General features: G+C 40.8%; 1 protein-coding gene across 1 annotated transcript in view; it reads right to left on the reverse strand.

Moving 5' to 3' along the window:
- ZDHHC21 (zinc finger DHHC-type palmitoyltransferase 21) overlaps positions 1-26,916 on the reverse strand; it is a 1,352,192-nt gene that overhangs the window by 345,946 nt on the left and 979,330 nt on the right. Inside the window, exon 6 of the mRNA XM_044061254.1 lies at positions 26,077-26,193. Coding sequence (XP_043917189.1) covers positions 26,077-26,193 — 117 coding nt within the window. The remainder of the gene's footprint in view (positions 1-26,076; positions 26,194-26,916) is intronic.

Genomic DNA, 26,916 nt, shown 5'->3' on the forward strand with positions numbered 1-26,916 from the left:
CACTTTGCTCACTGGCTGTCCAAGTGTTGTTGATGAAAATGACACACGCAGCTGGTCAGATTTTCACAAATTCTTAGTTCTGTGAAGACAGAACAATATTTGTCTGTGAACATCTAATAAATGTATGCAGTATTCTCCTTTGTTGGCAAAGTTGAGAAATAGTACTGGTATATTAATAGTTTGATTAATGCTGGTCTCTGCCACTACCTTAGGCAAAAAGGAAAGAGTGGTTCTTAGTGAAACTCTATCTTTGTGAAAAATCACGTAAGGAGGTTTACATAATAAGGCTTGTATCTCTGAAATCCTTCTGGCAGAAGTTATATCACCTAGAAATATAGTTTACCAGGATAAAAACTTCAGATTACATTCTGCTGATGATTCAAAGTGAAGTTGAACAATGGCTTGCAGCACTAAGCTGAGATCCCAAGGTGGGGTAAGATCTTTGTAAGGGGGATTTAGCAACAGTATTCCTTTTAAGAAAGCCTTGCAAAGCTTATGAGAAGCCAGAGAGGATTCTTTAAAGCCATTATGGAAATTAGAAATAGCAGCTAATTTAATTTTTATAGTAGACTGGGAAGCACCTGTTTTAAAAAGTGAAGCGAAGAATTCTAGGACTTTATCGATGGGTGCTGAAAAAGGATCAATATCTTTATTGCGAGCCCAAAAGGTAAACCTCCTCCACTTACTAGCATAGAGTTTAAGGGTAGTTGGCTTATGAGAGGCTAAGAGAATAGGATGAACTGGGTAAGAATGTGAGGGAAGACTGGTTATTAATGGAATTGGAGAAACCAAGTTGTTAGCCTGAGGTTCACAATGTTCAGATGGATTAATCCCTCTGGATTGGATAGATGGCCTGGAGTTGGGTCCAGAATCCAAGGCTGTTGAATCAGATAAGGCCAAAGAAAGGAGAACCATATTTGTCAAGGCCAATAAGGTGCAATGAGGATTACTTTGCTCTTCAGCCTGACTGCTTTCTGTATGAATTTCAAGATTAAAGAATTCGGGGAAAGGCATACAGCAGTCTGGAAGGCCAAAGGTGGAGAACAGCATCTCTCGGTGACTACCATGTAGGAGGGATCAGGACAAAATCTACCTGCTGGGCTTGTTGTTTAGGGGACAGGCAAAAAGGTCACAGCAAGGCTGGTCCCATTGTAGGAAAATCCTTTCCATCACCTTTGGACTGAGAGACCACTCATGGGGCAGGAGAATAAACCTGCTTAGTTTATCTACTATCACACTGGAACTCCCCAGAATGTGTTGCTATCAGAAAGCGGTTGGAAGAGATTGCCCACTGCCACACTCTGAGAGCTTCTCAACAAGGGGGATAGAATTTGGTTCCTCCCTATTTGTTGATGTACCAAACCACTGACATATCGTCTGGTTGAATTGCAATTGTTCCCAAAGGAAGAGCATTCTGAAAGGCTTGCAATACTAAAAGCACTGCCCTTAGCTCCAGTACATTGATATGCAAGTTGGCCTCTGTAAGGGAACAAGTGCCTTGGACAGTCTTGCCCAGATAATGCCCCCCCCCCCCCCCAATCTGGGAGGCGTCCATGGTCACTATGGCATTCGGTTGTGATGAGACAAAGGGACAACCTAAATGCTAAATCTTTTCTGCAATGATTGGTGATCAAAATCAGGTCTGACATGGGTTGATGTAACACTGACCACTGAGAAGCTAGCAACCATTGAAGTATCCTCATATGATATCTTGCCAAGGGAACTAGAGTTATAGCTGCAGCCATGGAACCCAGTGCTTGAAGGACTAGACAAGCAGTTACTTTTTTGTTGTTGATTACTCTATGTAACTGAACTCTGATTTTCTGTAATATCACAAGGGGAAGAGAAGCTATGTAAGTTAGAGTATTTAGCAGGGTTCCTATGAACTCTAAATTCTGAGTTAGGATCAGTTTTGATTTCTCATAATTTACAGTTATTCCCAGATAAGAACAAATGTGTAGTACATGGTTTCTTGCTTGCAACAACTGATGCCTGGTCGGAGCGGTAATGAGACAATCGTCTAGATACAGAAACACTCAGAATCCCTGCAGTCTCAAGTGAGCTGCTACTACTGCCAAGCAGTTGGTGAACACCCTGGGGGCTGCGGTGAGACCAAAGAGTAGAAATCTGAACTGATAGCGACTGGCTCCCAGCCAGAATTGGAGAAAACTTCTGGACTGTATGTCCATTTTTATGTGGTAATATGCAACCTGAAGATCTATTGAGCACATCCAATCATCTTTTTCAAAAATGGAAGAATGAACTGTACCATGACCTTCAGAAGTTGGACTGATGAACTGATTTGTTCAGTACACTTAGATCCACAACTGGTCTCCAGTCCCCTGTCTTTTTTGGCACTAAAAAGAATCTTGAGTAAATTCCGAACTCTATTTAGTCTGGTGGGACATCTTGGATGACACTTTTTTTCTAGCAGTTTTTAGATTTCTAGAACTGCTTGTTCCCTCTGACTGGGTGGAACATCAGGGATTTTCTTGCATATAGGAGGAAGGGAAAAGGGACTCTGGGGTAGCCAACTGGGAAGGCAGCTTTTCTTGGATGTCCTTAGAAACGGTTCCTGCAAAGGTATCGGACAATTCCTTGACTAGATCCCTCTGAAGTCTGGTAAAATTCAAAGACCGTAAGGCAAAGGTCAATGATGCAGAGACCGGTTTCCCAAATCTATCCACTGCCCAAGACTCTCTACTGGGTGGATGGATAGAGGAACTCTCTTTGGCCAGTTTCTTCTTTGTGGCTGCTGCCACGACCGGACAGCAACAGCTAACCCTTTAGCCTACAACTGTTTTTCTTCAAGACTGGCAGAATTTTGTCAGGTCTCCTGGGGATAGGTTCAATAGTATTAAGGGCATTCCACAACTGCTGAGAGGTCAACTGAATGAGCTCATCAGTGGGTGGAGTCACCCAAGAGGTAGAGTCAAGTGCCAAAGGCATGCAGGTATACTGACTCCTGTGAAGGGTTTTGAGACTTCCAGTCACCCCTCTGTTTCAATATTTCCAGAATATCTCCAAAGGAGGCATCATCAAGGGGTAACCTAGGGGATCCTTCCCCTTCATTGACTGCAACAGTCAGGGCTCTCTCCATCTCCTTGAAAGCTGGAAAGGGAAAGAGGGAAGGGAGCCCAGAACCGAGAAAGATTATGTCAGAACTATGGTCACTCCCTGCTCTGAGGAGACAGCTTCCAAGACTGAAGCTTGAGCAGAGCTGATCCATGCCAAAGCTCCAAGGTGAAGAGACTGCTCCGAAAAAACAGAAGTTGACTCACACCCCCCCAGAGCCAACAGGACAGACTCTGCTCCGGCTTCCAAATCTGACTGGACCGAAGACACCTAAGCAAGAAGTGGTTCAATAGACAGGAATATCTCCAGAACTGATGCAGTCGGTGCCGGGTGGCTCAGAGCTAAGAACTCTAATGGTTCACATGAAGTCAGAGGAGGAAAACTGGAGGGGTAAGGGAAGGTTTGGCACCCATACCCAAGGGGGCTGGGGCCAAAGAGGTACCTCACAATCCTCTCGCCCACAGTATCTTATTCATCACCCTGTCCACATCATCCTCAGTTAAGCTCTTGGTGGAACGGACAGAAAGGGTTGAAGGCACCCTTTCTAGAAGGGGTAAATAGAGGGTGAATATGAGGTTCTTAGAAGATTGATAACAGATTGCTCCTCAAATTGCTTACTCATGGCTCCTCAAATTGCTTACTCAGTGCAGAAGTAGTCTGCAACAAAAGAGATGTCTGCGCAGATAGTTTTGATGTCTAATATGCAAAATGCTCCTGCACTGAAATGTTAGGTGCCAAAGACTGTCAGCTCCGATAAACTCAGTTCCATAGGTCTTTTCAGGACCAAAGTTTTATTAGGGGAGTTGGTTGGTTCCAAGGGTTCCAGTGGAACAGAAGACTTAGCCCTGTTTGAGGAGAGTGCCGCTGGAGTAAGAAGGCACCAATAGGCTTCTGTTTTCCCCAAAGCTTTGGAAGAAGGAGAAGACACATTGGTCTTACTTTTGGCTTTCTCAGCAACAGATAAGGTCTCACTGAAAGCTGATAGAAGCCTGAAGTAATCCCTGGTTTTTACTAGGCGACACCTGGTTGTAGCGGTAATGAGCCAGTCATCTAAATAAGGAAACACTCTGATTCCATGCATTTTTAGATGAGCTGCTACCACTGCCATGCATTTGGTGAACACCCTGGGGGCTGTAGTGAGACCATAGATCAGGGCTCTGAGCTGGTAACGACTGGCTACCAGCCAGAAGCTTAAGTATTTTCATGAGCACCTATTCATTTTGATATGATAGTACGCATCCTGAAGATCTATAGGGCACATCCAGTCATCCTTCTGTAAGAGAGGCAGAATGGACTGAACCGTGACCATCTGGAACTTGGAACTCTTTATGAACTGGTTCAGATAACGGAGATCCAAAATGAGTCTCAGGTCCCCTGTTTTCTTTGGCACTAAAAAGAACCCAGAGTAAATTCCGGATCTGCTTTGGTCTGGTAGGGACCTCTTGGATGACTCTTGTGACTAGCAGCTTTTGAACCTATAGAGCTGCAGACTCCCACTGACTGGGTGGAACATCATGGAGACGTTTTCTTTTTATTGGGGGAAGTTGTAAAAAGGGAATGAAATATCCTCTGGATATAACACTTGACACCCATGGGTCTTCTCTGATGGCTGTCCAAGTGTTTAGGTGTAGGGGATAAGCACCCCCCCCCCAAATGCCTCCAGAGAAAAACAGTTGGGCAACCTTTCAGGAGCACTGAAAGGGTCTGTCCAAGAAGGAATCATGAGACCCATGGTTCCCGGACCCTGTTTGCCATGTGGGTGGGTTTTTCCTTTATAATTATTTCCCCCTCTTCCTCTGGAAGAAAAATCTCCAAGTGAGTCTTGAAAAGGACTTTGAGATTTTTTGAACTATATCTTTTGAACACCACGCTAATTCCTCAAAAAAGGTCTCTGTGGGTAGAAAAACAGATTCCTATGGCAGATAAGGTCTTTCCATCTTGCTTACTGTGGGAAAGTGTGCCTAACAGTTGGCCCAAACAAAGATGAACCATCAAAAGGAGCTTTGACGAATGATGCTTTAAAGGGCTCCGAAAATTGCACAGCCTCATCCAGGCAAGTCTCCTAATGGCTAGATCTGAACCGGTGGCCCATGAGGAACCTTCAGCTGCATGTGAAATTAACCTCATGGACACATTTGATATTGACTGTAGGGTGGATAGTTGTTAAGAAAAAGATTTTTGTTCCTTTGCCGACATGCACCCAGGGGTACAGTTAGACAGCTCCTTAACTAAGCCCCTCTGTAACCTAGTGAAGTATGCTAGGTAGTTCAATGACCAGAAGCAAAGGTCGATGAGGCACAGACTCACTTCCCATACCTGTTCAACACCCTCAACTTTCTATTAGGAGGATGAACACCAGAGCTCTGCTCAGCTAGCTCTTTCTTGGTAGCTACCACCACAACCACGACGTCCATAGGGATCCCTTTCATCCAATGTTGTCTGTAAGGGCACTCAAAATCTTATCCGGGTGTCTAGGGATTGGTTCTATGGCATCCGGTTCCATCCATGCCCGGTGGGAGACGAGATCTATAAGCTCATCTGCCGGGGGTAACTCAGGAAGTTGACAGGCCAGACCCAAAAGCTTCAAGGAACATCAATTCCTCCTGGGAAGGGGTTTGGGATGACCAACCACCTCTCTGGTGTAGAATTTCTAAAATGTCACAATGTCGCGATCTACGGGACCCGTCCCCTTCATTGAAATCGGTATCTTCTGTGAGGGATTCCTGTGGAGAATCCAAGTACCTCCTTTTGCACGACCTCTTTCAGGTAACCTCTTCAGTGGGATGCTCTGGAGAAGTACCCAAAGAGGAAGGGAGTTCCCTAACTGAAATGGCCTGGAAGCTCATACAGGTTGGCTGTCCCTGGGGGATAGGATGAGTACAGTCAAACACAGGACCTGAAAGGGGAACAATAACTGGATCCGAAGATACAAGAGTAGAAACTGCTCTCTGATGACAGAAAACCCTCTCTATCACCTTGAAGGTAGAAGGGCCAGGAAAGTATAGGGCAATCCAACCAAAGCCGAAATTCTCACATCAGACAATGCAGGGTCTACCCCAACTCTCCTCTCTGAGGAAGGAGTCGGAGCTGAGCTAAGCTTTTCAGTGCCTAAACCACAAGGGAGAGCAAGGCTCTTAAAACTTTGTAGTTGAAGACATTTCCTCCTGCTCTGAGGGGGGGGGAGGAGGTCAGAGATGAACAGATCACGGAAGGAGTTAAAGTCGAAGAAAAAGTTAATTTTGGATATGATGGTGCAACTCTTGGAGATCTTGTATCTGAGGGCTTTGAAACAAAAGATCAGATTGAAGGAGTGATAACTTTATGAGAGGATGTTTTCAGGCTCATGGATCTGATGGGTGACAGATCCAACAATATGCCCTTGTGGATCTGTGTTCTGAGAAATATTCTCATCATCCTATCCACCTCTGCTTCAGAAAGACTTTGTGAGGACTTGACAGAAGAGGAGGTGGAAGGCAGTCTGGAAGATTTTTTGGAGTCTTGAAGAAAGGGACACCTCAGTCTTGGGGACAATGGCTCTGGGGAGAATCGTGGATTTTGGAGCCGAGGAGATTTTGAAGCTGCAGGCATCAGATCTGAAGGTTTTGGATCCAAGCTTTAAGAAATTTTCATTGGAGGTTCAGAAGACAAAGTAGACATGAGAAATTTTTCAGGGGAGCATTTTCTGTTCTCCCTGGGGTCCTTAAACTTATGAGAGAGGGTCTGAGCCCCTGATGTAGATGTACCAGAAGGAGGAGCAGAAGCAGGAATAGGGCCCTTGAGAACCAGCTTGTTTCTTCTATCACTGATAGCCCTACTATTAAATCCAGCACAGATACTACAGGAGGTATCCAGGTGAGTAGGGCCTAAACGATAAATTCACTCCCTGTTGGCATCTGAGTTGGGTGTCTTATGCCCACAGGAACTGCACCTTTTAAAGCCAGTAGGCTTTTCAGCCATACTGCTAAAGAACAATATGCGGCAGAAGGCCAGACAAATAAAGAAAAGGAAAGTTTTTTTTATTATTTTTTAGGAAAGATTTATACCAGCAATGGTATAAACTAAAAAACCTCCAAGGGAGGTAAAGGAAAGGAAGAAAGGTTACCAACAATAGTAATGATGACTACCAAGAAATATTCTTAAATCTGGTAACTAAACTACTCTAGATAGAGGGTAAGGGAGATAAAATGAAAGGGAAGAAGATTTAAAGACAAAAAATAAAAAAGTTTTTAAACTCACTAAACCCACAATGAGCTTTAGAGATCGCAATACCAACCAAACCATAAAGCAGCAAATGAGATCTGAGGTAATTCAGTGGTCAGGGGCATTATGGGTAAAGGGAGGAGCTCGAGAGTCAGATCCTAGAATCTAGAGTAATGTGGCCGAGTCGGATCTGTGGATTGGATCTGAACCCATTTGTTGAGGAAGATGAATGAAAATGATAACATCAGATTCTACTAGATAAAGATATTTTTTTCCAATAGAAAAATAAGCTCTTAGAACTGAGGTGTCTAGTTGACATCCTAGGAACACAATCCTGTGTGAAGAAATCAAGAAAGACTTTTGAATGTTCCCTTGGAATTCCAGCTTGTCTTTGAAAAAGACTCTGCAAAGGTAAGCAAGTCATCAAATATGGAAAAATGTGGATACCCTGTAGTCTGCAGTGAGTTATAACTGGAGCTAGACACTTTGTGAAGACTCTTGGTGCATTGGATAGTCCAAAGGATAAGGAAGAGAACTAATAATGTGATCCAGACACAAAACCTTAAGAAACACCTGAAATCTGGATAAATAGGGATGTGATAAGCATCTTTTAAGTCTAGTGTTACCAGGAAACTTGAAACAGGAAGAAGAGGTAAAAAGTTATGAAGTGACAATATTTTGAAACTGGTCACTCACTATCACAAATAGGTTCAGAAAAGAAACATCCATAAATGGTCTCCAAGAATTTTCTTTCTTTGGTACTAGGAACATCCTTCAATAAAAACCTTTCCCCATTTGGGAAGGAGGAACTGGTTCTATCACTCCTTGGGACAGCATGTAATGAAGAACTGGTATAAACAAGAGTCTGATCTGGAGGATAAGGAATGACCCCCCCCCCCCCTGGAAAGGATGAATTTCCTCCCAATGCCATCTGTAAGCTTCATGAATGATTTTCAGAACCCAGATGTGTGAATCTGTTGCCAAGGAGTAAATTGGAAATTCAGACTTTCTGGAAGAAAAAAAATGAGTAAAGGTGGGAGGGATTCAGAAAGTCTCTTGAACAGACAAATCAGACTTGTTGGACTGTCCTTGGTTTTGAGAGATTCAATACTTCTTTTTGGAACCCCTTTGCCATTTCTTGTTAAGCATCCATTTAACTGTATTTTTTGGAGACTGTTTATTCTGTTTTTGCCAAAACCGGATGACAAGATAGAAAATACCTTGGAAAATTTGGAAAAGGAGGGCTGAAGAATAATCTTAGTGATTCTCTGGATCAGCTTGCCCTTTCATCATACTTTTTGATCACCTCTGCAGCAGTGAGGTTAAATACTAAATCTCTATCCAATGGAAATTTAAAATCTCATTTTTATCATCATCTGGGAGGTTCCAAGAATGCAGCCATGCAAACCTCCTCAAAGTAGTACCAGTGGCCATAGTCCTGGAAAAAGTTATCAAAAGAGTCATACATACCCTGAAAAATAATGCGTTGTGACGTATGTAACAGAAAAAGCTAGGTTATTTGAAACAGGTTTTTCCCCTCACATGAAAGAACTGTAGTTAAAACTTTCCTCATAGTTTCACAATTTGTTAGAACAAACTTTAACACATGAGCCTGATAATTCAAAATTCTGAAAATCAAACCTGCAGAAGTATACATGTTTACCCATCCATATTAATATTTTCCAATCCTTATCAGAAAGCTTAGCAGCAATGGGATCAACTAAAGCTATTGCTGCTGGGTCAGGTTTGGGAAGAGTGTATACAAATTTAAAACACTGAGAACTTTATACATACTATCTGCCTTTTTAGGGGCAGCTGGCTGATTATCAGGAAAAGTGCAGGCAGTAACACACACCCTTTAAACAGACAAAATGAGAGGAATGAGTGTAGATTCTGGAAAATCCTTCTGTAACAACTCATAGTCTTTATATAGGGATTCCTCTCCTCCAAGTCTGAATCAGAAATTTGAGGGGAAAAGCCCCCATATCCTTCCCTGCATCTTCCTCTTCAGATTCAGAATCTTGAAACTCTACAGGAGAAGAGGAATCCTTCATTATTTTATCAGAAACTACTTTACAAGAAGGATCAAAAGCCTGAATTAAACCCTTATCCAGACCCAGTAAACTACTAACTAAGGCAGACTAAATATACTAATAGCAGCAGCGGCTTCCCCATTTATGGGAACAACATTCTGACACAACAAGGAAAACTTCCTTATTCCCTCTCCCAGGACAGACAAGAGTGGGTGTTCTTCGTGTTTCACTGTTGCAGTCATCACATTAGGGTTATCTGCCTGCAGGTAGCCCTTAGTCGGGCTGAATATCAGAGTCTTCAGATTCCTACGTTGGATGCTGTCTCTTCTTCCATGACGTTAGGTCATCAGGGGTATAAAACAAGCAGCCAACGCCATTACATCAGTCTTTCTTGCCGTGCAGTGCCTGAAGCAGAAGCAGTTCGCAAGTGCTGGTCGGCTGACTCCTGAAATTTGTGTTTTCGAGTTTTAGATCCGAAGTCTTCAAAAAAGATAAGTACCCCATTGGGGATCCTTTTTCTTCCTCCAACCAATGTCAGTAAAAGTTAACAATTGTCTTACCTGTGGAAAGCAAATTCCTCACAGAGATTTTCATTCATACTGCATCCCCTGTTTAGGCCCAGACCACGATGTCCCTCGCTGCCGGTTTTGTGCCTAGTTCAACCCCCGAACTATTTGTCGTTGGGCTATCTTTGCAGAAAATTACTTTCATACTCAGTCTCAGTACTCCGGAATTGCTTCGTTAAGCTATCAGACGATCAATCTTCCGAAAAAACATAAGGATAAAGACAGAGACAGACCGCATAGGTCCAAAACTGCCGACAACGCTTCCGTTAAGCTAGTCGCCAGTTCGCCGGTACTCAGTGAGGTGCTTTTGCAGCCCCTGATACCCACTACTTCAGATTCGCAGACCTCTACTGAGACCCATTCGGAGTCCAGTATGCAGCGAGATGCTTCTTCGACTATGGATCTGCGGATGTCTCTACTTTGGATGGGTCCAGAGCCTCTGTGCAGGCACTGGCTTCTAAGGGTGTATTCAGGCCTACAGACTTGCATTTTAAACCGACGCCATCGTTGTCATCCAGGCCTAAAACTCGCACCACACCTAGAAAACAGATGACCAAAATGCAGGCTCAGGCCCATATGCCTAAAAAACAAATGCTTAGAATGGCTGAAGACCTTATTACCTTAATTAGGGGAAGCCAGCATTCCCCCTCTAAGAGACCTAGAACTGATTTTCCTTCTGATTCTTCTGGCCAGAAATCTGATATTTCTGCTCCTTCTGCTTACTAGGATTTGCCCTTATCTGCCTATGACGATTTTGATGCAGAGGATTCCATTCCCTCTGCTTCCCCTCCAGAAGATTTTTCTTTCAGTGAAACCTTGCACACTCTTAGGGAGCATTTCTGCTGGGAAAGCCAGGATTACTCTGACTCCAAAAAGAGACTTGGGGAATTCTTACTCCTTCCTCAACACAGGCCTTTAGCTATCCCTCCTGTTCTGGACATTGTAGATGATGTTTTCTTGGAATCTAGCCTTTCCCCAGACACTTTACCTCCAGCTCCCAGAAAACCTGATAGGTATTGCAGAGTACCTGACTCTCACAAGTTCCTCTTCAAGAATCCCACTGCGGATCCAGAGACCATTTCCCAAGGACCAAAAGGCATTAAGGCTACTGCTGCCAAAAATCCTACCCCTTCTGATAGAGATTCTAGAGCCTTAGACAGATGGGGTAAGAAGGTATACACTTCTGCTACTTTGGCCATTAGGGCTTTAAATTGTCAGTTTCACATGTTAAAGTATCAGCAGCATATTATGGGACTACTCAAACAGAAAATGATGTTGATTCCTGACTGTGCTGAACACAAAGAATTACAGGATTTAATGCATTCTGCAGAGCAAGTTGGGAAACATACCTTTGCAATGTGGTTTTGATGCTTTAGAAGCATCTTGCAGGGCTGCTGTCACTGGGTGAGTACACAGAAGGCATGCTTGGCTTAAGGAGCAAAACTTGCCAGATCATGTTAAAGCTAAATTACTGGATGCTCCCTTAAACCAAGACCGCTTTTTTGCCAACAAAGCGGAAGTCGTCCTCAAAAGGATGGAGGAAAAAGCTAAATCTATGCAAACTGTTAAAGATTTCCTACAAGTACAGACTCCCAGATTTAGTAGGCATTGGCCTTCAAAGAATTGGTCCTTTCAGTCTCTTCCACGCCTTCTCAGTCCAAACCCAGGAACAGAAGACTACCTAGGTTCCAGTCTCAGGCTGCGCACAGGCCTATGCAGTGGGGGGGCTCCCACTTCCAAAGCAGGGAGTAGTAAGCCACCCCCCTACGGAAAAATGGCACAATGACTTAACCTTAACCCTTCCAAGCCCTGCTCAACTGCCTGCTCCCTTAGGAGGAACTCGCCCTACATGCAAAAAACTGGGAACTCATTACCCAGGACAAATGGGTTTTGAACATAGTTTCCCAAGGATACAGATTCCACTTCCACACACTACCAACCCCAAACGGTTGGCCAGATCTACCCCCAAATCAGTGGGCGGAGGCCCAATAGCAGGTTCTCTCTCTTCTAAGTATCAGGGCTATTCAACCTGTCCCAGTAGAACAAAGGGGACAAGGTTTTTATTCAAGACTTTTTCTGGTACCCAGAAAAGACCGCTCCTGGCGTCCTATCCTGGACCTCTCTATTTTAAACACCTTTCTGGTAATTCCAAAATTCAAAATGCTAACACTTCAACAGCTTCTTCCTATGGTAGGCAAAGATGCCTGGCTGGCAAACTTAGACTTAAAGGAAGCTTACCTGCACATTCCAATAAGGGAATCTTGCAGGAAATACCTAAGCTTCAGGGCGGGCTCCATGCACTATCAGTTCTCTGAACTTCCCTTTGACTTATCTACTTACTGCGCCTAGGGTATTCACAAAGTGTCTAGCTCCAGCCATTGCATTTTGCAGGCAGAGAAATATTCAAATATACGCATACTTGGGACGATTTGTCTGATTCAGGCAGAAAGCCAGGTCTTGCTATTGTAACATCTGGCATTCGTAAAGAAACTTCTAACCTCACTGGGGTACACCATAAACGAAAATAAATCTCACCTAGTACCCTGCCAACAGATTGTATTCCTGGGAGCAAGCTTGAACACAGCTTCCCAGATGGCTTTCTTCACTCCAAAGAAACAAGTTTACTTGACAACCTACTTCAAACTATTGGCCACAAAACCCCAGCTATCTGCAAGGAAAATTCTGCAAGCCCTGGGGTTCATGGCCTCTTGCATTCTACTAATTCCATATGCAAGACTGCATATGAGGAAACTACAATGGTATCTAAAAAGCCTACGGTGTCAACATTCTCAGGACCTGGATGATTCCTATCGTTCCTTGTATAAAGACAGAGTTCCTTTGGTGGGCAGAGACTTGCTACCACAACAAGGGACTCCCTTTCACTCTATCCCCTGCCGCCCATACCCTAACAACAGATGCATCAGACAATGCATGGGGGGCTCACTTGGCAGGGCAAATGGAACCTGAGAGAGATACACCTGCATATCAATCAAAAAGAAATGTTAGCTTTACAGAATTCCCTGACAGCCTTCAAAGACCGCATTCTTCCAGGACAACTACTGGTAAAGACAGATAACACCACACTTATGTGGTACATAAACAAGCAGGGGGGAACCCACTCGTACCCCTCTCTGCAGACTAGCCATGTCTCTGTGGACCACAGCCTTGAGCTACCAAGTGCACCTACAAGCTCAATTTCTGCCAGGCAAGCTAAATTTACTGGCAGACTACTTAAGCAGAAATCTCATGGACCCAAACAAATGGAAACTAGAACCAAAAATATTCAACCTCTTGAGGAACAAATGGGGGACTCCAGAAGTAGACCTGTTTGCCTCCCCACAGAACTACCAACTGAACAAATTCTGCACAAGGACTCCCCACAGTCAAGCTTGGAAAGTGGATGCCCTGTCCTTTACCTGGGAAAGCCTCTTGGTTTATGCCTTTCCCCCTCAGCCTCTTTATTTGTGCTACAAGCACCATGGAAAAACTACCTCACAGGGAATAAGATCACATTCTAACCAGGGCTGCATCTACCTCTTCAGCCTTTCTCAGAGGAGTCCCTACCAGGGACATCCTAGTAGCTGCCACCTGGAGCTCTATACATACCTTCACCAAGCATTACCTCATGCCTATTTTTCTAAATCCAGAGTTGGTTTTGCCACTGTAGTCTTGCAGGGCTTAACAGTTGGCCCTAATGCTCTTTAACTTCCTCCTCCCTTCCTTAGCTTTGAGAATCTACCCAAATGTGATGCTGCAACAGTGAAACACGACGAACATAGGACAGTTGTGTACACTTACCATAAATGTAGATGTTCGTGTGTATTCACTGTTGCAGTCCTGGTTACCCTCCCTCCAGCCCCCCGACTTCTCTAGGCTCTACCTTTCCTTCTTGTTTGGTACATTTAAGTTTTTCTGGTGTATTTGCTTTTTAATGGAGGTGTACCATAACATATAATTGCTTCCCATTGTGGGGGCACCTGACATCTGGGGCAAGAAAAACTGATGTAATGGCATCGGCTGCATGTTTTATACCCCTGACGACCTGACGTCATGGAAGAAGAGACAGCATCTGACGCAGGAATCCGAAGACTCTGGTATTCAGGCTGGCTTAGGGCTACCTGCAGGCAGATAACCCTAATGTGATGACTGCAACAGTGAATACGCTCGAACATCTACATTTATGGTAAGTGTACACAATTGTACTTTCTTCCTTACCCACTGAGGGGACACCAACAGCTGCAGAAGACATGGCTAACCCCCGGTCCACAGTGGCTGTAGGTGCTACACCAGAGGGATCCTGGGTAAAGATGAGTGGGATGAGGTACAATAAATGGTCACTTTACTTATTTGTTTATTTATTTATTTTAAATAAGAAACATCTTAATTAATTTATCATGTATGACATAGGCAATCCTGAAAACAAACCATAGCGACACAACCTCAGTTGCAAATATTACACACTACAAACTGTGCAGAAACAACTGTAGCTGCAAACATTATACATCACTTTTAATATATCTAGTCATTGTCAGTCAATGATTACATAGCTCATTCAAATCCTGCCTTCTTTTAAACCTTGTTCCTCCTCTGCATGTATTGATCCCACATTTCCCATTTTTCCTATGTAATTTGCTCCTATCCTTTCCTAAAGTTCCCAGTTCTAGTTGTTTTATCTCTGTTAATATCTTCTCTACTTCTAGTAAAGTTGGTTTAAACTTTGATTTCCATTTTCTAGTAATTGCTTTTTTGGCAGCCATCATAATTAGACTCGGCAAGGCCTTACTATGTCTAGGCAATTCTGATTCTGTATCGCAGCTCAAAAAAAATAATTTCTCCAGTCACTCCAACTTGCTCACCCAGCATCTCTGATAGAGCAGTCTGTAGTAAAATTGGCCAACTGATTACACTCCCAGAAAATATGTTCCCAGTTACCTCTTTCTTCCCCATCACATCTCTAACATTTGCTGTCTACCTGAGGAAAAATTTTTTGGAGTCTGCTTGGGGTATAAAATACCTATGTAAACACTTCCAGGCAAAGATTGTAAATCTTTTTATTTTATTTATTTTATTATTTATTTTATTTCAGTTTGATTACCGGGGAAGTCCACTGGGCCAAGAAGTACCCATTTTCAGTGGAGGCCCGGGGAGAAAAGCTCCAAAAACAGTACAATCAAGGTTACATACAGTAATGGATGATAATACAATGTCACAAACAGTTAGGAATATGTGAGATACAGTAGTAGGCAATACAGTAAGGATTACATAAAATACAATCATAAAAGTACAATGTCCAAGATGTAGAGTCTGCATAGTAAAAAGGTATAAACTTTTTTTTTTTTTGCTTAACATATGACGGTATTTATATACTTACAGTATTTACATACTTACAGTCAACTGAAAGTCAGCTATAATCATATAGGGGGAAACATAGAATGAAATTAAGAGAGTATATAGTAGAATGGTGCTTGAGAATAGAGGTCAAGGTGGAAAAGGTTTCTAGGATTTATACTTTTTAGATTTTGTTGCATATTTGGGAGCCATACATATATCTCCCCATTGTTTCTTTGTGCATTGCTTATCCAATCTCTCTTCTATTTCCTTCATAACTTCCTCTAATTGATTCTTATAGTTATCATGCAATATTTTATATGCTCTACTAATTTCTTTCTTTCTTAACAGCAACATATGTTCTAGATTCTACTAAAAACTCTACCACTGATGATCTTTCATTTAGGCCCCCCTCCCTTACTTCTTTCTACTTTGCCTATACTCTTGATATCAATCCTTGATGTGAAAGGCAATCTCTAACTTGCAGTCCAAATAAGTTCTTGGCTTCTTCTCATTTTATTACATTTCACCCCTTTAATTATTTACTCCCAATACCTTGGTTCCTTTGCCAGTTTTCTCCAAAATATTCCTGCCCCCTCTTGACTATTGTCTGTATCCACAATTGCAGTCATCCCTATCGGCAGACTCTCCTTTCTCCATTCCCATATTGGCTTAGTTCTTAGAAGACATTCTGCTATTTTATGAATATAATATTCGGTATGATTACTGTTGTTGCCCTTAAAAGTCTGCATCCAAAATCCCAGCACCTCACTGCTACTTGAGCTTCCCTCCTGTTTCATCATCATCTCTTTCCACCTTGAATTATAGTTTTCTGCTTGTGCTATGTAGAGCAGCCTCAACTATGTTGCTCTGAAATACCCCTTCAACTCGGGTAATTCTAATCCGTACCGTTCTACTGGAAGAATAAGCTTATTCCACTTGACTCTTGCTGTCTTCCCCTCCCAGATAAAATCATTCAGCTCTTTATTAATTGATATCCACAACTTCTCCTCTGGCTGATAAAAATATGCCTGACCTGTGTATAAGGCTAAACGGACTAAAAACATTTTCACTGCTTGTATCTTACGATTGATACACATATAAGAGAGCCTACATTTTCTCAGTTTTTGTATTATCTTTTCTTTAGCCTTTTCCCACATATCCTTAGTTGCCACACTGGTATCATTTTTGATCCATACTCCTAAATACTTCATTTTATCATGTCCCAATAAGTATGGATATTGTTGAACCAACTCGTATGTGGGGTACATAATTTACAGCTATTGCTTTTGTTTTAATTTCATTAATTTTGTATCCCAAAAGGTTAGAAACTGTCTCTATATGTTCCACAGCACTGTAATATCCCTTTCTGGTTTTGTCAGATATAAAATAATGTCATCTACAAATAAAGCCAGCTTTTCTTGAACTACCCATACCAATTATATCCTTGAATTTCTGAGTCCCTTATTTTCTTTGCCAGTGGTTCTAAATATAATGCAAATAATAATGAGGAGAGAGGACACCCCTGACTGGTTCCTCTGTTCAAGCAGAGGTCATCACAGAGGACCCCGCTCACTTTAATTTTTGCCTCCGATCCCTCATGTATCCTCCTAATTAACCTTATCATTTTATCAGGGAATGCAAATGCTTCCATTGCTCTGCTCATAAAATACCAGCTTACTCTGGCAACTGCTTTCTCTGTATCAAGACCCACCAACAACAGTGGTATTTTCTTACATTCTGCTTCCCTCTAGATCATCATTGTTCTGTTAATGATATCAAATGTTTGCCTCCCCTCCACAAAACCACGCTGATCCATATCTATCAATTTTATTTATTTACTTATTTTACATTTGTTGACGGGCTAGTCTAACTGGATATATGTCCATTTTCAGTAGAGGCCTGGGTAGAAAAGCTCCAAGCATGAACAGTAACAAAGTTAACAATATTTAACAAAGACATGTATAATAACAGTACAGAGGTAGCATTGGTTAAAAGAAAAATATAGCATTATAATTATAGACTATAGACATTATACTAAAAGTTAAACTAAAAAAAACAGTTATACTAGACACAAAAGTGGGTATGAGCAAAACAGAGTAAAGTCCTTATATTTTATCCTCTTACTATGGAAAAAAAAAAGAGAAGTAACTAGATTTGGAGGCCTAAGTTAGGGGAGTGGGGAAAGGGGTATGAGCAGGAGGGGGAAAAGATTTCAGTCTGGGTTAGCACAAGGACAAAGCCACTGTGTTTTAAGATGTTCTTTAATATGTTTTTTGAATAGAGAAGTAGAAGCTAGGGTAGATAGTTCAGGAGGGAGGTGATTCCAGTTTTTACCTGTAGTGTTTGAGAAAAGTGAGTCACCAGCTTTGTTGTTAGATTTAATCGAGGAGACCAGGTGTTTATTAGCAGAACGTAGTGTAGCTAGATTTTTATATGGTGAAATCAGATTAGTGAGGATAGGGGTATTATCGGGGTGGATCTTTTGAGTGATAAGTAACTGTTGACAGAGTATATGGTTCTGCAATTCTAGCCATCCTAGTTATTTGAGGTTAAGGCAGTGGTGAGTTTTAAAGGGAGAGCATGTGATGAATCTAGCTATGCCATTACAACAGGTAGAAAGTTTGGAGATTTTTTTTTTGATAGGTTAGTATATATAGCAGAGGCATAGAAAAGAGTAGAAATGAGGTGGGTCTGGGCAATAGATTTCCTGGCTGAAGGGGTAAGGAAGGGTTTAATTCTATAGAGAGTACCAAGTTTTTTGTTAACAGACTTTATGGTGGAGTTAATATGGTCATCATAGTTAAGACGATTATCAATTGTTACACCTAGTAGGCGGGTGGTAGTATCTGGGGTTATGTTGGTAGCATTGTTAGAGGTTATACAGAAGAATGGACTGGGTGATTTATGAGTTGGAGTAAAAAGCAGTAGTTTGTTTTTTTGGGATTAAGGAGGAGGAAATGTTGCATAAACCAGTTTTCAACATTTTGGAAAACAGTTTGGGTGAGGGACTGGAGGGAGGCTATGTTCTTAGCAGTACAGATTAAGGTCGAGTCATCTGCATATTGAATGCAGGTAGCTTGAGGTATGTTCATGTGTAGGTCGTTAATAAATAAGGAAAAAAGAAGGGGACCTAAGATACAGCCTTGTGGGACTCCAATATTTAGTGGAAGTAATGAAGACAGATTGTTATCCCAAAGTACTGCTTGCTGTCTGTTTTTAAGAGAACACCTAAACCACTGTAATGCTTGTGGATCAAGATAATGGGACTTTAGTTTGTCTAGAAGTAAGTTATGGTTAACCATATCAAAGGCTTTTGACAGGTCAATAAATAGTGCAGAGGAAAAGGAGTTATTGTTACGATTTTTATTTATAGAGTCAGTGAAGGATAGAAGGGCAGTTGTTGTGCTGTGGAATGGTCTGAAGCCATGTTGGCAGTTGGCTAGTATAGCAATAACTCACGCCTGGGTGTGGGTAATGCTGGATTTACCCACGGTTGGAGTGGTTTGGTCCCGAGGACGAAGCCCGAGGGACCAAACAAAGCCAACCGTGGGTAAATCCAGCATTACCCACACCCAGAAGTGGGTTATTGTATTATTAATGACATTATTTAAGAAAAAAAAATAATTACTTTTCTTAAATAATGGCATTGTATAATGCCTCCTTGCTGCCCTTCCGCAGCTGTCTGGTATTCTGCGGCAGTTATGATGTACTGCGCATGCATATGCCTACGCAGTACATCAGAGCTGTGGGTAAAAGCAACGGAGAAAGCAAGATCTCCGTTGCTTTTTACTGTTTCGCTATGTTAAATGGGTTTAACATAGCGAGACAGCTTTAAAAAAAGCAACGGAGAATCTCCATTGCTTATTTTAAAGCTGTCTCGCTATGTTAAACCCATTTAACATGGCGAGACAGTTTTGAAAAAAGCAATGGAGAAAGCAAGATCGCCGTTGCTTTTTACAAACTGTTTTGCTATGTTAAATGGGTTTAACATAGCGAGACAGCTTTAAAATAAGCAACAGAGATCTCCATTGCTTATTTTAAAGCTGTCTCGCTATGTTAAACCCATTTAACATAGCGAGACAGGTTTAAAAAAAAAGCAACGGAGAAAGCAAGATCTCCGTTGCTTTTTACACTAAGCTATGTTAAAGGAGTTTAACATAGCGAGACAGCTTTAAAAAAGCAACGGAGATCTCCGTTGCTTTCTTTAAACCTGTGTCGCTATGTTAAACTCCTTTAACATAGTGAAACAGTGTTTTAAAAAAGACTTCTACTAATGGAAAAAGTCCGGGCAACCGGACCTTTTTCCATTAGTATAATTCAATTTACAACGTGCACGCTGGCCAATCAGCGTGCACGTTTTGGAATATTAATGGGGGGTCATGGTATAATAGGTTATTTTGTAGTAGGTGGTTAAGTAGCTGTTTGTGAATACATTTTTCCATTATCTTAGCTAATGGGGAGAGTAAGGCAATAGATCGAAAGTTAGAAAGCTCAATAGAAGATCCACCTTTATGTAGAGGGATGATGTGGGATACTTTCCATATGGTAGGGATTTTGCCTTCAGAAATAGTTCTGTTAATAAGGATAGATATGGTGCAGTCTACAGCTTTTGCGGCAATTTGTAGGTATTCAGATGGGAGACTGTCAGCAGACGGGGTGCAAGGTTTCAGTTTTTTAAGTAGCTTATAGATAAGAGATGTAGGTACAGGTTGTATATGAAAGGTAGGATGTGAAGTCTTGGAGGTATTTGGTGGGGAAGCAGTAGAAGGGGGTAAAGAATTGGCTAGGGTTTGAATGGCTTCTGTAAAGTAGTTATTAAAGGCATCAGGGATCTGGTTGGAATTATTATGGTTGAAACCTGATGGGGCAGGAGTAGTAGAGTGTCCTGGCTGAAGAAGTTTGTTTATCCCTAACCAACATTTTTGTGGAGTTTGTTGACTGGTTTGTTGGAGGTGAAGGTAGAAGTCTTTTTTGTCTCTAAGAGTATCCTTCTTGGTGGCATTTCTGAACTGTTTAAAGAGGAAGTGATCAGATGGACATTTGGTAGCTCTCCATTTAGCCCAGATTTTGTTTCTGAGGAGCATCTTTTGCTTAGTTTGTTTTGTTAGCCATGGGGCAGATTTGGTTCTTATTCTAGTAGAGCGATAAGGTGCGTGATAGTCTAGGATTTGAAGAAAGTTAGTGCTGAAGTAGGTCACAGCCTCATCAAGTTCAAGATGGGTCAGTGGTGACCAGTCACATGCTTGCAATTCATTCAGGAAGCGATCTGGATTAAAGAATTTTTTAAAGTGGGAAGTTTTGAGATTATGAGTAGTTGAGATATGGAGTTTTTGTCTAATAATGTAAGTAAGCATATGGTCGCTGATATTGTCGGGAAGGGTTCCTGGAGTATAATTGCTAGGGTGGTTATTAATAAGGATCCAGTCAAGAGTAGATTCTTTCCTGCTAGGTTTGTGGATTCTAGTAGGAGTGGTTATTAATTGAGAGAATCCAAAGAGATTTATGTGGTTAGTAGGGTTCTGGGAACTGCAGGTGAACCAGTCTATGTTGAAGTCACCCAGTGCAATGGTCTCCTGGGGTAGTTGAGTAGAGAGGTAACTAAATAAGTTTTCAAGAGTATTAGTATTGTTACCAGACCCAAGTAAGGTAAAAGCGAGTATTAGTATTGTTACCAGACCCAAGTAAGGTAAAAGCAGTGAGAAAAAAAACAATCAGTAAGGCAGAAGGTAAGAACAGGAGACAGATAGTAAAAAGGCAGAAGTTGTGAGTGTGAGGAAGGGGGAAATAAAAGAGAGGGGAAACCTGGGTGAGTGAGGGTTAACCTAGGAGTAGTGGAGGTGGAGAGGAGGGCTAGGTACAGGGTTTATAAGGACTATGGAAGGAGATGAGTACAAGGTTTAAAAGGACTATGGAAGAAGATAGTAAAGGAGAAAAGTGCAACAAGCGTGAAAAGTTAAAGTAAGAGGTAGGAAGAGAAGTAAAGTGAAATTAGAGGTGGGTAAAGACAGCCATCTAGTGGCCAAAGCCTGTAGTACCCTGTAAAGAGATCGCAGCAGTTGGATGTAAATAAAAAGAAAAGTAATGGAGAAGGGAGAGGTTAGAGGGGTATTAGAATAAAGGTTGGGGGCTGCAGTATCTTAGAGACAGACAGTGGAGTACAACAGTAGTAGATGGGGGGGGGGTTATGGCTGTTGGCAGATGTGGCAGTTTGACTAGTACACCTAGGAGGTGTACTGGACTAGTATATACATAAAGTAGATGAAGGAAAAAAAAATTACTTTGTGACATACAATCTTAGTTAATGTGGCTTTTAGTACAAGGGCGTTTAGATTACCCAGGTGAGGAAATACACAAGCAGGTTTTAGGTAGGTGGATATAGCTGGTCTTTGGAGTCCAATAGGGCACAGCCGGGAGTGGAAAAAGTGAGCATAATAGGTTTGCACAGCTGGAGAGAAATAAAAATAAAGTGAGAAGAAGGTTAAAATTAACACTAGGCAAAGCAAGAGAGACATTTCTTTAGCAGTACAGATTTAACAGAACTAAAAAACTTGGTCAAATATTATTCATCAGCACCAGGAGTAGATAACATCAAATAATAGGTCAAAAGCTCTTGTTCAAATAATAAACATCAGCAACAGGATTAAAAAAACAACAATGCATAGGTCAAAAGCACAGGAGCAAACACCTAATTGCATAATAACTCAACTATCTGTAACACAGCAGCTATACTTAGCTATTGAATTAGGATAAGACAATGTATAGTATTAAATATAAGCTAGAAACAGAGCCTATTAACTTAAAAGTGGATCCATTACAGTTAGAACATGGTAGCCAGAATTAAAAGAACAGTAAAAACAATCGGCTATCTTTCAGCAGTTACAGACAACTCGTTTAGAGTTAGGTGAACAGTGAGGACAACTTATTAGCTCTATTACAGCATTATGTAATGGACAAGCCTGTTTAATCACTAAATATTAAAGCTACTAGAAGTATCAATCACGCTGCTACTATTTCAGGTCCCAGCGTAGCAGTAAGGCTTCAGCTGAGGCCAATGGTTAGTATTTTACCTTCTTAATTAATTTATAGAGCCAGAACCTGCACCAAATTCCGAAAATGTGAGCTACATAGGCATCCCAATCACGCCTAGCTGTTTGTAGTCATAAGGTATCTGGGAAATCAAACTCTATAGCATCCAGGTAATTTAGTTATACTGTAGTTGTATTTTAATTACTTTGGGCGGAAAATGTACGAGTGTACTTAATATTAAAGCCTACTAGGGAGTGCCATGTACGCCATTGTGATCGGCGAAGTCATAAACAAAAGATTTATAGTAAAGCGCCACTCCTGTAGCTAGAAAGTTCAAAGTCGTCCTCCAGTTTTTTCCAGGTCCCTAAAATCACAACGGAATGCAGACTTTTAGATTCTAAGTGGTGCTGTCTATCTTAGAAGTTGAGAATTAACCGCAGCACCAGAGTGATAGCACATTCATTATCTAGTATCCAGTTCGTGAGCAGCAGAGACCCAACATAAATATAGGACTAGCAGCTGCAGCAGAGTAATAGCACAGTCGCTAATCAGTACAAAAACATTATAAGCTAGTAGAAATGTAACGCCGAGGAATCTAAGCATAAAAATAAGGATAAACAACTTCACTACAGAGGTAGCAACCAACGCTACTGCTGTTATCAGCTCAGGGGTCACCAAAGGACTCTGGCAGTGATTCTGTAGGGCAAATGCTTTTAATGACTAACGGCTACACCAGAGTGAGTGGCACAGTCACAGCAATGCACGCAATATCAAATTTATAATTTAATAAGGCAGTACAGTCAATTATAAATTGTCCTCTATTATCTGTACTGGTGTGGTAGGTCAAATACTTTTAGCTTGACCAAAATACTCTGGTTTAGTGTACCGGGCACTTTGTAAAAGGTAAGGTAGTGCAGAGGAGCAAGAGTAGTTGTCCGCCAACTACGGGCATGCACTCAAAAAGCTAGATGTTAGAAAGTTATAGGCACTAAGGCTTTAACTGTAAGCAAAAATTAGACAGATCTGGTTAAAAGCTGGTTGAGCGAGTCAATAATAAACAGAGGAATAACTACTGTTTCGCAACCCAATTCAAGCAAAGTGGAAGCATTCTACTGGTTCCTGGCATAGCAATGCAGCGGTTAAGGAGCCGCGGTATTTTGGCATCACTTTTCGCTTTCTTTTAGCCATTATAGACAAACATTTTATAATCATGATTTAGTATTGAAATGGGACTGTATGAAGCTGGATCTGATGGATCTTTACCCTCTTTAGATATTACAGCTACTACCACTTTCTTCCAAGATGTTAGTACTTCTTCTCTTAATATACTGTTAAATTAAACTTTCCAGATCTTTATCAGTTTTTTCCCTCTTAGCTTCCAAACTTCCACAGGAATACTATCTATTCCTGAGGACTTTTCTGTAGATTGGTTATACATCACCATTTTTATCTCACCTTCTCCTATCCTAACCTTTAGGAATTGAGCATCCTCTCTCTCTAATCTTGGCATATTTAATTCTTCCATAAACATTTCCATTTGTACTTTTTCCTTGATTTCCATATTTCTTTGCATTATACAGACTTTTACAGAATTTCCAAAATAACACTTGTACAGGATCCCTTGCTATCTTCCTTGTTAAAGGCTTCCTAAGCTTGGTGGAAACCCCTTCTACTTTCGGTTGCCTGAGCTGTTGTGCTAAAAGTTTTTGTGATCTAGAGTTATTATCTAAAAACAGCTACTTAACAGCAATCTTTCTAAACTCATGCATACTATCACGGTAATCTCTATTTTCTGTTTAGCATTCTGTGGTTGCTCCTCTTCCTGTTCTGTGAAATTTCCCCTATTTGGTAATACTTGTCTGTCCCTCTAAATAATTCTTACTTCTTAACCATATCTCCCTTTCTTTTATTTACAGCCTATTTTTAAATTCCGCTTTAATTTTATCCCACTCCCTTTTTATGTTCTCTAATAGCTCCTGAATAATTTCCATTACCCATTCCTAAAATTCCTCTCTTTTCAACAGATAAGTGTGAAAGAGTCCGTGTCTCATTTTTATTTCATTACCCTGTGTTTTTATTTTAGTTATTATTGATGCATGATCTGAAGTATTTATTGGGTGCATATCAAGACCTTCAATTAAATGCACACGTTTCTGTGAAATGTAAATTCGGTCGAGCCTAAACCCACTTTTGTATCTTGGGGAATAATATGTAAATGCATTCCGAACACTTATTATTGACTTCACATCTTCCGTGCCAAATATTTTCATACATTTATTAAAAAATCTACCCTCCTTTGTTATATTTTCCTTTCTGGGTCGCCCAGACACATCTTCACTGTTGCAAATCAAATTCCAGTCCCCACCTGTAAGTAATACTCCTTGATGAAAGCTGATTATTTCCCCCAGAATTTTCTTAAGCTCCATCATAGCAGTTTTCGTTAGAATATGAATACATGACAGTGTAATCCTCCTCCCTTGCCAGTAGCCCCTTAGTACTACAAAATCTACCATTATTGTCTTTTTTTATCCTCTTCCATTAAAATTGGAGCTCCTCTTGCAATTAATATAAGTATACCTCTCTTCCTTTGCCCCAGGTATTCTGCTAAATAACCATCCTGAAAACCTTTCTTTATCAGATTCACATGGTCCATGTCTCCTGTAACACAGCTATTTGCACTCTACATTTTTTAATATAGTTGATTGCTCTTTCTTTTTTGTATTTATCTATGAGACCATTAACGTTTAAAGACATTATAGAAAGAATCATAACCTTGATTATTACGACAGAGTAATTTGTTGAGCCAAACTGCTTGACTGCTGTGGTGGCAAAGGCTGTTTACTTAATTTTTCTTTTTGTGGATGTAAGGAGGACCAACTGTGGGACCAGTTGCCTGTCACATGCTGAAACTGAAAATGCTACCTCTTTCCCAGGAAAGACAAGCAGCAACTGCAGGTAAACACTACCAGTCCACAAAGGTTACTTTTTTGATTGAAAAACACAATAAAAAGCAATTTAAAACAATATGTCAGCCCCACAAAAGTAAAATAACACAATTTCTCCTACTTTACACTACGTTTCCACTTTTAAACTGACAGAAAAGATGAGCACTCCTTTTAAAAATATGCTACAGCCTTAGGACAGCCCATTAAAACACAGCATTCTTAACTTTAAAATAACTTTCCTAAACAGGAAAGTAAAAAAACAACAACAAAATTAAGAAAATGGAATTTTTTTTTTCCCAAAGGGAACTTATCTGCCCAGCAAAGGAAAGTGCAAGCGGATCGTCAACCCTTGAAAGCCTCAGAGGAGTGTACTCTTTGGTGTCAGTAAAGCTTTGAAGGGCTTTGTGCCCAAACTTGTCTTTTAGTCAGCTCAGCTCGAGCTGCCTAACAGTTTGGGCATGTGGAATATTCCCGGCAGTTTTGGAAACTGGCCAGCTGTTATATCCTTGGTAGAATGTAACCCATACAGCTAAGGCTACTGCAACAGTGATCAATATGAATAAGATTATAAGTTATCCTGTGATGCCAAAACCATGGAGTCTGCTGTATATACAAGTGGTATGGAATTCTCCTCTATTCAGCCAACTTTAAGCAAAACATTTGCTGTAAAGGGTTTGGTGAATTGGTATCAATCTATTTTTTTTCTCTCTGAATCACCTGTGAGGTATCCTAGGCATCACTTAAAGTGCAAACTTTTAAGAAACACATCAAGACAGGTCCAATGGATTTAACATGTCATATGCTCATTACATAGTCTTATAAGCAAAGAACAACCTGTTTTTCCCAATCTGTGCTAACATTTGTACTCACTGTGAAGAAACAAGAAGCATTACCACTTACTGTTAACAATCCTGTTAGTTGGGTGTAGAAAAGGCCACTCATTCCTCCAAACATCAAGATGCCCATGAAAGCAGATATTCTCAAAGCTGCTAGTTCATGTCTGTATAAAAAATACTCCTTAAAATAATCAGAAAATAGACATATGTGATTAACAAAGAAATTACACAATGGCAATTACAACTACCCCCACCTCCCCATTACTGAGTTACACAGCATGTCTGACTCTGTTTCACAGAATATTTAATGTGAGTATGTTTTCTACTACAGTATCTATTTTACGTACATTAGTACACAGACCAAGTAATACAAACAGTGCAAACCAAGGCCATAAAACTACCTAAAATAATTTACTCAGATAAGCATATATATAATGTGAGTATGTTTTCTACTACAGTATCTATTTTACGTACATTAGTACATAGACCAAGTAATACAAACAGTGCAAACCAAGGCCATAAAACTACCTAAAATAATTTACTCAGATAAGCATATATGTATATGTATATATATATATATATATATATATATATATATATATATATATATATATATTAGAAAGCACAGTCTCACACTTACTAAAGAACATAAGTTTTGTATTGAAAGCCTGCATGGAGTGTGTCATTTAAGGTTGTAGGATAAGAACTAAATTCAATATAAATTTACTGGCATCAAGATCAACAGCATGTGGCAGTCTGTGCAAGACATAAGTGTTTTATTTGAAGTTACATTAGTTTTAGAGGGAACAGCTGGAGAAGTGAGGAATGTTTCAATTACTTAAGATTAGGCCATTTCTTAAATATGTATTATAACCTCAGTTACACAGTTACTTACTATGATAAA

Source organism: Protopterus annectens, chromosome 2.part0 (assembly GCF_019279795.1).
Source record: "Protopterus annectens isolate FY-2018-M chromosome 2.part0, PAN1.0, whole genome shotgun sequence".
NCBI lineage: Eukaryota > Metazoa > Chordata > Ceratodontiformes > Protopteridae > Protopterus > Protopterus annectens.